Here is a 15,857-nt window from a genome sequence, read left to right as displayed (position 1 = left end):
TTTGGAAGGAGAAGGCGCACCTCCGGTTTTCAGTCACGGACAATTGTATGTTGCTTCGTAGCGTGCATTGTTGCAATGTTACTTTTCTTGGTGGTTTATTAAATTATGGATTTTTTAAATGTTTATTTTTTCCTCTGTGCTTAAAAATCATTTAAAAAGCGGCCTGATTATGCGGCGTATGCTACGCCGCGGGCTGGCTAGTTAATTTTTAAGTCTCTAAATATGAGTACAATGATAAGGTCAGGTGGCCGGTGGGACAGAAAAAAAACTCCAGATTAGCTAGAGAAAAAAAAAACAAAATCTGCAGGAGATCCAAGACCAAAAGACCGTCCAGCCCCCATTGGGCAATCTACCAAACATAAATTTTCTTAAGTAGTTTCTTATTGTTTTTTAGGCGTTGTGGATTCAACGTAGTGGGTCTCATGGGAAGCTGGGGTACACACTTTTATTCAGAGGCGGCTGAACAGTACTTTGATCAGGTGGTGGTGCAAAACCAGAAATGAAAACACAGAAAGGTGTAGATTGATAGTGATTACAAATTCATTGAAGAATTTCATAATTCTATGTACATCTAGTTTATTCGGATTAGATCTAAGACATAGTTATAAAAAATAAATAAATTAAAAAGGTGAGTTTTAGGAGTTTTATAAATGATCTATGGTGTTAATCTGGCATATCACTTATTGGTAAAGTAAAAAAGTCCTTATAGTTGTCCTATAAAATAGTGACATTAATTTCAGAATTCCAACTTTATTGCATTTCTAAATTTAAATATTTATTTTTTAAAATTCAAATTGTTTTACCATACTGGTTTAAAATTTAATTAACCAATTTTATCCTCCTATTATTTGTGTCATGACCTGGTTGAAATGAATGATATTTCTGTCTGATTTCCTATTAACTATGTGTATCTGTTGTAACAGACTCAGTTCTCACCATTATTTGTTTACATTTCGTAGTTGAATATTGCTTGTATTTGTTGTCATAAGTCTTCATTCATCATTATGATCCCACATCATTTTTAGGATGCTATTGTGCTATTCATGCAGCCATCCTCATAAGAACAAGCAGTACTTTAATAGGATTTTCATAACGTTTTCTCATAAAGAAGACTTGTCATTGTTTCTATATTTAAATTAATTAACTGATTTTGCTCCTTTACACGCTTTTGTAATTTGAGTTTCCATTTGATGGTTAAGTACTTCCATTCATGGGTTATGACTCACATGCCCGTTGATGTCTCTCAAAGTTTTTTCCCCAATAAAATAATTTCTGCCACTCCTAATTTAAAATCTTGTTGGCCATTTTCCTTGCATGCAAAGAACTTAACAGTTATAACAATCATATTATCACTATTTTGATTCTCTACAAAATAACATAGTGAATAGACATTTCAGTGTCACACACAATCCCCCAAGAACCCAGTTCTCATATTATTATTTCTCAGTTTCTCATTTTATGAAGTTCCAAAAATGAATTTAGATGAACACTCTGTGATTAATAAATTGTGAATACTAAAACATTAAAGCATTACACACATTTCCATAATATTAGTGTTTTGTTTTTTTTTTGTTATTTTTTTCCATTTTAATGTTTTATAAAGGTAAATAAACATAATTAATAGAAAAATGAAAAACCGTTCAATGGCAAAAGGAGCCAAACACTTGACTCGCTTGACCCCATAGCACTCCAGCAGATAATACCTCACAATACAGCTTGTTACTTTTGATAAATTATGCTTTTAGTGATGTTGTGCAATTATATAATGAAGGATAAGACAAAGATTAACTACATCCTTAACATGGCCAGCATAGTGATCACATGTACTCAGTATTCATGGTCATATTATATAAAGTAAACTGTTAAGGTAGAGATGTATTCAGGCAAAATAAAATATTGTATACTGAATATTACATATAAATGATCATACTTTCAGCAGCTGGCATATGTTCTTTATCCCTTGCGCTTCATCCATTTGTGATGGACCGAAGTACGAATATGATCCAGTGTTATTTTACCCATGAATGAAACAATAAAGTTGCATAATTAATTGGACATTTTTATAAAAGTTGATAAATGTGATACCATTGCATGCCTTTTTCTTCTTGCTCACTTTTAAATAATTGCCTTTCAGTTGAGCTTAATTATGTGGATTGTATTAAAGGTAAATTTTAATAAATACAAATACATAAGTAAAAGTAGGTTCCATGCCAGTTACAACGAAGCATATTACACCTGATAGTATTTTTGGTTGAACAATTATCACACTCGGCTATTTAGCTAAGTACCTCTAATAAGGTTTAATTTCAAAGTATCAGAAACTGTTGTCTTCAGAAAATGATTTTCAAATATTATTTATATCCTTCTTTTCTGATCACTAAAGTGTTGATGAAGCTGGTTAAGTAACTCTTGTCAATATCTTGTGAATGCATAAATGCATTCTGAAATATTCCCTTACTCTTTTAGAAAATTAGAGAGAATATCTGAAGGTAAAATTTTGTTTCACTGGACAAAAGCAATGTTTCATCTCCTATCATTCTGACCGTGTTTGTATGAATAATAAGAGTCCCCACATACTGTATATCCTGTAAGTTTAATAAAAGTGATCCAAAAGGTCCTGTGCTGTCAAGATCTGTCTTTATGTCCTCCTCATCCTCTTTCTTCCTCTCTTTTTGTGTCTTTTTCTTTGTTGTTTTGTTTGTTTTTGTTTCACTTTCCTTTTGAACCAATGAAGGTCCCTTGAAAGGTAGGGAAAGAACATATTATGATAGCAAATGCCATTGACATTTAACCTGCAGCTTTTCATTCATGTTCTTGATTATGATTGTACTGAGGGGTTTTAATTAATTAAAACTTAATCCATTAATCATGCTTTCACATTGCTCAAAATTGCTTTACTAATGAAATCTGCTGCTGAATATTATTTTTAATGAAAAAGGTGATAATAAATTATAAAGGTTCTGTCCTGGTTAACTGCTTGTTCACCGTATTCCGTTCTCTTACTTTGTACAACTCAATGTCATGGTTGTTGCAAAGTTTTTAAACTAAGGTGTGCTTTATATTGCCACACTTTTATAGATTGTTTTAATAAAGACTGAGGAACATTGACCATGATCTAACGTAGTTTACATCAATAAGTGAAAACAAGATGTAGGCAGAGAATTTTGTTTGGCTGTATTGTGTATTATTTACTATTTGTTTCTTGTCAAGCTGCCCAATGAGCAACGTCATTTTGTAAACCTACACTGTTTTTCTACATTCCAACTTTAACTTAATCTAAATCTAAGACAAAATAATAAAACTATGTAAATATATAAAACTGTCACATTACTCCAGAATTCACTGTCTTTGTTGGAAGAAATGTTGTGAACTTTTAAAATGAATGACAGGTGACTATAAATATATGCTAATTGGGATTGTTATGGTGATTAAATGTGGGGGGACCCAAAAATTCCCAGGATTATTCATTAGCAGAGGAATATTTTGTAGCTATGAAATATGCCACTAGGTATCTTATGCCTTTATTTTGGTTACTCAGTCTACCAAGTGGCATCAGGCTGAGTTGATGAGGTGTGTATTTCTGGCATTTGTTCTACAATTGTGCAGGTGGCATTTGTGATATATTTCTCCAAGCCACCTTTTCAGATTTTCAGGAGATAATGATAATAACATTTTTCAACATTGATGGACTTGTTCATAATCAGCAACATTACATTGAACCACTGAGGATCAGGAAAAAAAACATCCAGAGCAGTGGCACACAAAACTGCATTGAGTGCCATGACAGCACACCTGCACACACTATGTTATCACACAGAATGTGGATGTTGCCGTACCTGCAAGATCTTTTGTTAATGAAATTAAAATTGAGACTGAAATAAAGATTTACATGGAAGAATTTTTTCAAAAAATGCAGAAGGCTGTAGAAACAGTAATAAAAGATGGAAAATGTTTCTAGGACTGGGACAAGTGCCTTGTATCTCTAAGAGTATTTTGATGGTTAGTAAAAGAGAATGTCCGTAAATTGTATAATAGTTTTTTTTTTCTTTTTTAGCAATTCTGGGAATTTTTGGGTCTCCCTTCATTATAACCATTTTTTGCAGCAAGACTGACTGATCTAATTAGTTTGGGGATGCACATACAAAGTTCAAACTGAAACTCAAAGTCTTTCAAATACATTTTGGAAGAGTTCATTTATAATATTTCAGGAGATTCCATATCATTAAGCAGCATGAAGGTTAATATTTACATTTGAAACTTCTTTTGTTTCCTGGCACGCTTTGCCTTTGGTATCCATCAACACCTCTTGTTTAAAATTTCTTTTGTACACAAACTGAGAATGGATTGATGTCCAAAGTCTTTTGAAATAGCCTATAAATATTCATCAGTGTTTTTCTGAGATATGGTTCATTTCCATAATCTTGCACTTAGTTAAGCAATAGTTAATAGACACCTACATGTGATAATACTGAGACCTTGCATATTTTTTCCAACAAAGATACTGTATTTTGGATAAATATGTTGAATAGGCATGTTCACCTTTCTCCCATTATTTGAACTTAGATGAAGATCATCATATTTTCAGTTAAATGTAATACAATTAGTAAGAAAACCTCACTGTTAACTCGGTAGCTACGCTTTTAAGGTACAGTGAAGTGTCTCTTTCTCACTGCTGTTTCTTGTCCGATTCTAGAGTCCTTCCTTTTCTGCCAAAATTAGTAAGGTCCAATTCTCTAATATACTAATTTCTTCTTAGCTCACATACACCATGGCTTGTTTCTCTCTCAGCACTAAAAGATTCTGCAATCCCAACTTTTCAACTAGAAATCAGATTAGTGATTTCTATCATTTTCCTTGAATTGAACAACCCAACTTGCTTGCCGGGATCCCAGCTTCCTAATATCATACAATTCTGTGACTCCCAGTTTGGAAAACTTCCTATAGCAAACCTGATTGGAAGTTTACAGGGTTTGCTCTTCATTCAATCCTCGTAATCCACTACTATGCTCATTTTCTTTTTTTCTTCAGTCCATGTCGTGAGCTTTTCTACTTGTGTTTTTTAGCTTTAAAAGTTTTTATTTCACTGCATGTTTTAGGTTAGACCGTGCTACAACACTTCCTTATCGTAAACGGTAGGTATGGTGAATGTGATTAATTGATTAATAGTAATTTTGTGTTCTGATTAATTGATTAAAAGAAACTCTTATGATTAAAACCCCAAATGAAGCAAATATTTATTTAACTATGTACTGTGGCTAATCTGTGTGAAGTTAACTACAACAGTTTTCTTGGTCGGGTAGAGACCGTCAAAGGGTTGCTTTCCCCATTGCACCGTAGGGGAAGTAAAGGGTATTCTGTCCTGTTTAAAACTGTTTAAATCCATTTACTGCACTAATATTGTTTACTGCATGAGTGTAAATGTAAGAAATTCTGCACCAAGCATGGCATTTAAAATTTGCTTATGTAATTGTTTTGGCTTGCATTTAAGGTTGTATGCCCATTGTGGTTTAAAAACCCTGCTGTTTGCAGTTTGCCGTCCTTGCTTGCTGCACCTTACTGACTTTTTGCTTGAGTTTGGTACTAATTGAAGTGATATATCGGGTCTTTCTCTTTTACTTTTTTCTTTCATCTCCACTTCATTTCCAGTAGTCTTGGGCTGTAGTAGGCTTAAAGGTTTTCGTCAGGTTTCAATCAGCTTGTCACATTCTCCCCAGATCCTGCTAGTCAGTGATCGCTGCAAGATGCAAATAATTTATTGTTCCAATGATTGCCCAGGTCATGATTAGAAATACATTTTTTCTGTCATAAATGCTTATTAATATATCCTTTGAAGGTTTTTTAGATAGTAAGATTATATTTTCTGGTTGTATTTGTTGTTAAAACTCCTTCAGAGCTAACTAATTATCTCACAGATACAAGTTGTTGTCAGTCAAGGGAAGGACAAGACTTAAACAGGATGTTGGGGTGCCAGCCGGGTCACCTTGTTTAGTTGAAATGAAAAAAAGAACTAAAAATAACAGCCGCTTGATAGCACAAGAGATAGTAAAAGGTAAAGTTTTAGTCATTGGCTTCACCATGATAGGGAAGCAGTCTAGTCAAAAGGTCAGAGCTCTGTAAAGCGGTGCACTTATCTCCTGAATGAGACAACACCTTTCAGGAGTGCCACGCTTTTATAGCTCCCGGACTAGGAGGGACGTCGTCAGTTGCTTTCAGTAGGCATCTTCTCCGAGCTATGGTTGATAAGAGAGATACAAGAGTTAGCTATTGCACCCACTGTGTCCCAGAGTGGTAGTATTCTAAAGGTGACCTTCAGATGCACATGCGTAACAAAATACACTACACTTTACCACCCTGGCTTTCCTTCAGTCACCACTCCAGAAAAATGTACTACCGTCAACTTTGATCTGCAAGTTATATGAGCATGCTATGAAATGGTGAACCCTCTTTTGTCAGCCTTTGCACCCATGTGGACTTAACACAAACCATTGGCACTCTTCAAAAGGTAATAGCTCTGTTGTTCTCCCTTCTCTCAGAAATATTCAGTACTGCTCAGCTATAAATACTGAGTGGGCCTCAAGACAATATTTAACTTAAGCAAGAATAGCCTTCAGCATGTTTGAATAAACTTTGGGCAGTCCTACAACATACTGATGAATTCTTTGGAGCCAAACAAAGTACACGTTTTTTTTTCTGGATACATTACAAGAAGGTTAAAGCAACATCTTCTGTTTAACACCTCTTGTTGACCGAAAAGTTTAAACAGTGTCATCCATTTTAATAAATGTCTACTCTATGTCTGGCTCATGTTCAGCCAAAATATTCAGAGCAACACAGAAACCACCTTGTCTATTGCAACACATCTTCAAATCCACACTCATATTCACTTACACTGGGCCAGTTAATAGATGTCAAGAAGAATGTAGGAGGAAACCTGTGGCACAAAATAGAGCACATGCAAACTCCACATGAATGGTGGCCATAACAGAAATGTATTTAAGTTGCCCATAGCTGTTTGGCAGCAGTGTCAACCACACTATCACCCTGCCTCCTAAATTATCAATGCAAACTTGCTTTTTGGAAAAAAAAAGTCTGTATGGTGAAAATATTGTGAATCATTAGAAAACAAACGCTTTGCATTGATGGATGTGTTAAGTTAGCTGACCTAGTTTGAATAAGTCAGTTATAAATGCCCAGTTGTGCCGTGGGGTAAACTGGTGTTTCATTGTCCCTGTGTGTCAAGATAGACACTCCATGAACCATGCAGTTTAGAAAGATTGTTCAGAAAATGGATCAGGAGATGAATTGAATATTTTTGATTATTAGGATGTCTTGTATGCAATGAACTTTTATCATGGGCGATTATCATAGTAAGAATACAAAAAAGTGAGCATTAATTGTCCAAATACAACAACAGATGTTTCTCTCCATCCTGTGGGTAACATAGATGTACAGATGGACATTTACCTAGACTTGTTTGGTGGATGTGTGATACTTATCTGCCAGGGAAATGCAAATGATACATAGCAGAAACATCTGTTCTCAGCATCATCATAGCTAAGATGGACAGCAGATAATACATTTAGCCTACATATGAGGTGCAATGAGCAGTTTTATTTTTGCACAATTTTAATTTGCTTGATAATGTGAACTTAACAAGAAAACTATGCCTGTGCAGACTCTAGCCCCTATATACTGGAGGCATTGGGGTGGCTGGTTTAAAGCTTATAATTTCTAGCTAGTATGAAGCTTTCACTTCTGTAGTTGTCCAGTTGCTTGACCCTGCTTCTTGTTTCTATAATATGCTTGATTTGCAACTTGCTTGTTATAAAGTGCTAATTGTATTGTATGTCCTTCTCATTTAAATGTATGGAATGTCCAAAAGAATCAGAAAACAGAAGAAAACGATATGAATAAGAAAATGTTTACGTAACCCAGTGGCTAATGTGTTTGGACTGTAAGTCTGATGTCAGTGCTCCAGGCTTGGGAGTCTAACCACTTTCTGTTTTTAGTTGTTTTCTGATTAAAGCTTTGCTGTAACTACTAAGATTGAGAATTTAATCTCCATATTGTTTTCAGTCATGTATCAGTATATTTTTTTGCAAGGAAATACAATGGAATTATCATTCCTGTTAGATTCATTGTCCTCCTCATTATTCACAAGCATAACTATTTGGTAAAAATTATGCCTGTTTTATTTTTGATATCTAGCTATATTGAATGGATAAATTGCAACATTTCAATTTAATTGAATTTATATATTCTAAAGAACATTAGTCAGATTTTTAAAGACATTTTAATGTGTCTCATCTTTAAATAAAAAAAAAACAGTTTTACGGTAATTTTCACTTTAAAATTTAAAATCATGATCTGGTATGCATTAAAAAACTGGCATCCAAGCCATTTCTGTTTTGAAAGTTTACAGGTACTTCTCAGCAAATTGTAGCACGTATTAAGACAATTGCTTAGTCAAAACTATCACAACTTGAAAAGAATATTTGCCTTGAATCTTGGTAGCTCCAGGACTTCACTGAGAAATATGGTCACATGAGATAAAAGGTGACATTTAGTAGTTGTTTCTTCTTTTCATTTATTGATATATATTTTTTTTTATTATTTTGGGACCTAGTGACGAGGATAACAAGCCTCTGCAGGGCAGCCAGACATCTCTGGACGGAACCATTAAGCAGCCAGACAGTGAGGACAGCTTGGTGGACTATGGAGAAGGAGGAGATGGACAGTTCAACGAAGATGGTTCTTTCATCGGCCAGTACACTGTCAAGAAGGACAAGGAGGAGACGGAAGGCAATGAAAGCTCAGAGGCAACCTCTCCTGTCAATGCCATTTATTCTTTAGCATAGCCTTGCAGTGACATGCAGGCAGACGGAAGGAGGGGAGATGTTTTACATTTTCCCACAGGCATCTGAACCAAACTCAAGATGGAAAACAAACCTGAATACAGCAGGCTGTAGTCTGTTTGGTGGCAGAATCTCTGGGACAGAAACCTTGAATACTTCCCTGACTGCCTCAGACATATACTGTAATTCCAAAACGTTTATGAAGAACGTGCCGGCAATTACGTTTAAAAAAAGAGGAAATATTTTTTTCCCAGATTTGAGGGGAGGGTGGGATTGTTAACAAGACAAGTTAGGCTGAAGGATGCAAGAGATGTTGAAAGAATCTTAGCTTCCCATCCTAGTAAGTTTAACCATTATTGTAAAGCATGCCTAGAGCTCGACTTTGTGAGCAGGACCTTATTGACATTTGAAGATTCTGATAACAAGCATTTAATTTTGTTTCCTTGGTTTCATTACTGTTGTAAGCTGGCTGAGGTACCACCAACTTTGAAGTACTTACACCACTCTGTTGCTGTAGAAGGTAGGTTACTTCAACCAAAAGGGTGACACATGCATGTTAACCTTTCAAGGCTTCTTCCTACTTTGCCAAAGATCTTTTGACATTTCAGGTGAGGTGCTAAGGCCAGTCATTTTCTATAGCCAGGTCTGTTATCAGAACTGTGGCCAGTTGTCACACAGAGTAGAATTCACCTTCAAAGCAGACAGCATCACAAAATTGATATTTGTAAAATGTCATTGTTCCTCACCAATGATGGAAGACTTCTGTATTTTTGCATCATTTAACAGCTTAATTCTAATGTAGGGAATGATTCCTAAAGTACTAAAATTAGATCAGGTAGAAGAGAGACCTTGTTCATGGATGTAGGGTTGCTTTTGTACGTTTGATCATAGTCCTACTTCTGTCAGAGTACCATACAAGCTGGATAAAAAAATAATTAGCAAAGTAGACAGCTAAATTTGTAAAACTCACAATATGTATATGTATGAAATAAAGGGGTGATTTATGAGGTGCTTTACCATTTAAGCTTCAGTTTTAGACTGATTAGTTTGTTGTAGGCATGATCAAGCTCAAAAAAGAGAAAATGCTTTTGAAAGTTAGGCTGTCCCACATACAGAACCATCATCTCTCTCACACATTGGATTACTCAGCCTGGTGTTTAAGGACAAATGAGCAGTTTTTACTTAGTGTCTGTGGATGGATGGAAAGGATTCACCCTCAAAGATCTCACCCTGTCCAGCCTGGGCACAGTTGTGTTACCCTTAATCAGAAATCTGGCATGACCGTCCATAGAAGACTGATGAATCAACCAGGGAGCACGGAATTTACCATACACAGTTAACAAAACTGCCAAATAACTTGCTTGCAATTGGGTTTTTTTTTTTAATAGTTTCTAATATTTTAATAATAAAGAAAGAAGAAGGCAGACAATGTAAACTCTTTACAAGACAAAATATCTTACTGAGGGCAGAATGAAAGAGAAAACCAACTGAAACTCGGGATGGCTTGGAGAGCCATTCGAAACAAAACTGAAAATTAGCAGACTCAAAAATCCTATCCCACTCTACCAGGCGCCGGCCCGCCATTGATGTCTTGGGCTCTTAAAAGGATAGAGTCTTTCCTGTTGCCTTCAATTTTTGTCTTTTTTCCTGTTTTATTTTTGGGTATCTTTAATGCAAAACTTGAACTTCTCTCTGCGATCACATCAGGAATCTTGCTTTCAGTACCGCGCTACTGTCTTAAAACTGCAGAATGGATTTGCAGCCATGGTACAGACTGCTTGAGGTGTTAATTCATTGTCTCTAAAAACTAAAAAAAGCCCATTTTGAACACAAGGAAGGAGTACGCATGAATAAGCATAACTTTATTTATGTTCACCAAATGATTCAGCCTCATCTCTGTTCACTTTTTTGTTTTTATTTTTGTGTTCGATGGGATGGTATGCAGAATGTTTTTGAAAAGAATATGGAAACTAGCCATATCAATTTAGCATTTCATTATTTGTACATTGTTTCGAAGGAAATTACTGACAATGTTGAAAACAGGTGTATGCTGTTTGTTGAATTGCTTTGTATATAGACGTGGCTCATTTAGAAAGAATAACTTGAGTTTGTTAACAATGGTACATCTAAGTTTTGGTAAAAAGGAAAATATTGCAGTATTATAAAAAGCGACTCCAAATAAAAAAGAAAGAGATAGTTGGCCAAAACATATCTGGACATTTAAGGTTCTAGTTACATAAAGCATCACAGATCCTTGTGACATATTGCAGAAGTAAATATCCTGTGTTAGCATAAGTTTTTACATTAAGCCAGTAATGTCTATCTATGTTTAGTGTTTGGCAACTTGAAGCCTTTTAAGCCTATCTTACTAAGATGACTGATCATCATTACTAATGGCAATAGTTTATATATTAAATGAGTACGGTTTTCTAGGTCAGAATGTTCAAATTGGGGTCAAAATAACCATTTATGCTGAGTTTTCATTTGAAAATAGTACAATAACCACCTATGTTTTGCTGCAATAAATAGGGACTCAGGTATGGAGTAATTGGCGTCTCGTTGTGCCAGTACAATGGAAACACTCGGTTTTACTTCTCACTCTCAGTCGTTCAGATATACATTACAGTGTAGTCTTTAAACAGTGGAGTATAATAGATAAAAGGTGTTAAGCATTTGGTTTAATGAAGCTGACTTTGGAAATGGAGCTAGAGTTGAATATTAATCGAAAACAAGTCAGCATAGCCAGAGGTGTTCAGTTCCATAGAATATGTATAATATGCTTTTGATCATTCCAAGTCAGCTCTCTGTTTATTTAATAAAGTGAAAATCTGTAATAATTGATGTAGACTATGCAATTTCTCAAAACATTTTCAAACGATAGACTTTGTGTCAATACAGGTAATGAATGTGATGGTTGATTTCATTTAAGACTTGGCACAGACCAAGATTGAAGTAAGCAATCCTTACAAGTTTAGTTTTGTACCATTCAAGATTGTTTGTTTGAACCAGGAAAAAGGTCGTATCTGGCTTATTCTAGGACTACATGTACAAATGCAAACATTCATGCTCAACTAATTTAGAAACTGGACAAATTCACTGGAGAGTCCAATCGTTCTTCCTGATGAGAGCACTCCCTCGTATGGCAGCGCAGAGTTGAAGTGACCATTAAGCTTAGTATTTGGGAGTTTCTCCAGTTTTATCTTTGAAAAGAGTTCTAGGTTGTCCTTTAATGTTGTTTACTTGCCATTTTTTTGAATTTCAGGTGATCAACCAGAACTGCACACCATACCAATGTATGTTGCTTGTTTTTGTACTTGGCAATTTGAGCATGCTGGCTGTTTGGCTAAGCTGCCACTGTTAGCTTACATTCCGTGTGTCAGCAGGAGGCTAAATGTGAATTCTGTGCTGTTGCAGTTTTAGCTTTCTGTGTTCTTGTTGTTGAACATGGAGTTAGATTTCTCAGAAAAGAGTGCTTTTCACCACAATATATTATTGTTAGAAATATTATTACCTTTATGGACATGATAACTTTTATTATTGATGTGTTGGTGACATTTCTTTAATTCCAGAAATTTCAGGCGTTAGCAAGTAAGCTCTTCCATGTTTTGTTCCACTGATCATTAGTTTCCTAACAGTCAATTTGAGATCAGGGGATGTGATTTTAAGATTCACAGAAATAATATTGACTGGAATAAATTTAAACATGTAAAAAAATGTAAAGTAGGTCTCCTTTCATCTTTTGCAGCTCTTTTCAGCACCATTGATTAACAGTTGACTTTCAGTTCTCTTTACATTCTGGTTGGTTAAAATATTATGCTGTCATTTTTTGGAATCTTTTAGCCATTAACAAAATAGTCTATAGCAATCTAAACATTTATCTTAGCTCATTTTGTATTCCCTTTTATGTAGTTTTGTTTGATCTTCTTATTTCTTTCTCACTTACTCTGTGTGAACTTCTGTCCAGCTGTAGATGTTCTTTTTAATCACAGCATATGTTCTCATCGTACTTTAGAGTTTTTCTGATTTTGCTATAATAATTCATATTCAAGTAGGTATCTCAACCACTGTAGACGTCCAGAGATAACAATTCCTGAATTGAAGCGTCTTTGATAAAGTGTAACCCAAAGACTAGGCTTTGGGATCTTATTTTTTAGTTTTGGGGTGCACCAGTTATTGTATTCAGTCAAGTGATGGACAACTTGAGGCTAGCTCTTTTCCTAAAGTTTGAGATCCCACTCAGCAATTCAGTTTTAAATAATGTTTCTGCAGTGACAAGTTTGTCTTCCTTTGGGGAATTTCAGAAATATTATGTATTGAACATGTCAGTTTTTGCTTAAGTTGCTTTTTCTTTCTGGCTGCCCATACCTGTCTGTGTTTTATGCTAGTTATGCAAAAATTTCACATTATGTCTAGGTTGAAGTGGTAAAAATTGAGACATTAAGCAGTATTTTCTAAGTATCGGATAAAGCCTCAGGTTATAATTTCCTCTTTGAGCTGTCAAATTTGGGCAGAGTTTTGTTCATCAGGAAGCAGAGAACATCTTTTGTGACTCAGGTGAATTTATGCAACCTATTAACGAGATTGACGTGAATATCTGATTGTGCACGCGGACCATGGACACTTGGTGAAAAACAAAAAACTTTGCTGCTACTGAACAAGATGTGTTTAGAAGTCTTCAGTAAAACATTTCATAGACAGTACCTAGGATGAATGCTGTGTCCCATGGAACTTTCCCAACTTCAAGTGTTGTTTATTGTTTTAGAAGTTTGATAAGATTATTAGAGATACCAGGAACTCAAATTAGTCTATAATGCGATCGTCACTTCTTAGTTAACTAATGTTAAATGTAATGGGAACAGTGGAAAGAAGGTCAGAAGCTAAACTTGGCTCAACCACTGAGAGATAGTCTTCATTCTTAGCAGTGTCTAGTCAAACCATACTGGCCTGTCTGTCAGATACATTAGAAAGTTAATAACAATGCCCTTTGTCAACATGTCTTCTGTAAAGCTGAACTGAAGTTTGTCCACATACTCTATGTAAAGGGATCGTGCCATTGAACCGTTTGTATAGTGACAGTCAAGTTGTTCTTTACGTGTGTTACGTGTATCACCTACAATTAATCTGATGCTCAGCGTGGTTCAAGACAATAACCTCATTCCCAGGCTTCATAGGAAATGGCTTTGTGCTCTTCCATACTGACACTTTGCAGAAAGTAAGTGGCTTTGTTTGCATCTTGGTCTCCTTCCCTTTTCTTTCTGCCCTTTTAACATCAGCCATGAATGTGGTTCTTTCTCATAATGCAGGACTCCTTGTATTACTTGGCACATATTTATCTATTTATCCTGCATTTTCATTTTTTGTTTTAAATATGTAATATTTACCAATTCTGTGTTGGAAGTGCATGTTCCTTTTTATTTTGTTGGGATAACTATAGAAGATTAAATTGCAGCACTTCCTATCTCATGCTATTTAAATTACTGGTATTTTTGTATAAGATTTTTTTTTTTTCATTATTATGTTATCATAAATGTTTCTGTTATTTAAGTGAATTCTGTTTGGAAAATGTATTTATACTTTTTTATTTAATGCTAAGTAGTATTTGTTAGAATCATCCAGTGGTTCTTCAAACAATATATCTAAAGCACCAGAGGATAAAAATTTAGTGGATTCATATAACAATTCCTATTGTACATTTACATTGAAATAATAATACAGTATATAATTTTTGAAGTTATACAATTTATGTTATGTCAGGCTTTGTGCTTATCCATTTATTTATATCATTAATAAGAATTTAACTTTTATTTTAAAAATATATACATATTTATATTTATATTTGTTTTGTTTTCTGTTTATGTGGTTTTGCAGACCTTGTCTTGTTCTGCTTGGATTCATTTTCTAATTGTTCATTAACCCATTGTTGCACATGCCATTTATTTTAAGGGTCATGTGAGCCAGTTACTGTCATCTGGGGGCTCATCCTTGGTGGGATCATTATTTCTAACGATAAAAAATAAATAAAATCCCACTGTTAAGGCATATTAAAAGAGAATCTTTAAAACAGCTGGCCTCTTGTTCTAGTCCTTCTTGCTTGCAATGCATACATATCACAAAATGTGCTTTTCCTAGCAACTGGCCCTTTGTTTCATCTGATCTCCCTAGAAAACAATTAAATAAATCATTATGACCCATTTATTTAAAATCAGACTACTTAGACAGTGTGTTCACAAGAGTCAAACACTCCAGAGTACAGCACATGTTGAAGATAGTCCATTTAATTCTACATTTTACTAAAACAAACTGAGAGGAATTAGCCCTACAAAAACCTAACTTAATTGCTGCTATTCATGTTCTTTAAGGTGTAATTTTGTCATTTAATGTTTATTTTTCCCATTTTTGCCACAGCACCACCAATGACCTTTTGTTAGCATGAGACGCCGCCTTACAAAATGCACATTTCCTTTGTCACTTAAGGTAGCAGCTTTATATTTTGGGTAGAAAAGGATTTCTGTCACATTATGCTTGTAAAAGCGTTGCACATTTGGAGTGAGATAGACAAACATGTTTCCCTGCTTTTTTGTTTGCCATTGGAGAAAAAAAATACTTGGTACAGTATTTTACGTTTAGGGTGAGCTGTGTTGACACCGATACTTACAAGTTAAACCAATAAAGTAAACATTCTAGAAAAAGGTGAGAGCGTTTTCTGTTTTGCAGTTTAGTGTTAAGAGATGGGTCAAATGTAATAATGTAATACTTACAATACTGACAATTTCCATGCATACTAGGCATTGACTTGCAGATACCGTCCACGACCAGCACATCACATCAAACATCTTTTGTTCCTGCATATTTTGATTATAGTTTATATGTGGCGTAGTAGGCAGGACTTCTGCCTCACAGAGCCATTATCCTGGGTTCAAATCAGGCACCAAGACACTATCCATGTGCGATTTCACAGTCATTCCTGTGTGGGTCCTACAATTACATAGTCCCATATCCAGG

General features: G+C 35.0%; 1 protein-coding gene across 24 annotated transcripts in view; it reads left to right on the top strand.

The window, feature by feature from the left end:
* Positions 1-14,918, top strand: part of nfasca (neurofascin homolog (chicken) a) — a 275,383-nt gene extending 260,465 nt beyond the window's left edge. For 14 of the 24 annotated variants that reach the window (XM_039749089.1, XM_039749099.1, XM_039749111.1 and 11 more), the window contains 3 exons: positions 2,735-2,746; positions 5,097-5,132; positions 8,627-14,918. In XM_039749089.1, coding sequence (XP_039605023.1) covers positions 2,735-2,746; positions 5,097-5,132; positions 8,627-8,858 — 280 coding nt within the window. In that variant the 3' untranslated portion in view covers positions 8,859-14,918. The remainder of the gene's footprint in view (positions 1-2,734; positions 2,747-5,096; positions 5,133-8,626) is intronic. The other 10 variants (XM_039749110.1, XM_039749108.1, XM_039749107.1 and 7 more) reach the window with 2 other exon arrangements.
* The last annotated feature ends 939 nt before the right edge of the window (positions 14,919-15,857 follow it).

The sequence above is a fragment of the Polypterus senegalus genome, chromosome 3 (assembly GCF_016835505.1).
Source record: "Polypterus senegalus isolate Bchr_013 chromosome 3, ASM1683550v1, whole genome shotgun sequence".
NCBI lineage: Eukaryota > Metazoa > Chordata > Cladistia > Polypteriformes > Polypteridae > Polypterus > Polypterus senegalus.
This window is presented reverse-complemented; position numbering and strand designations above follow the sequence as displayed.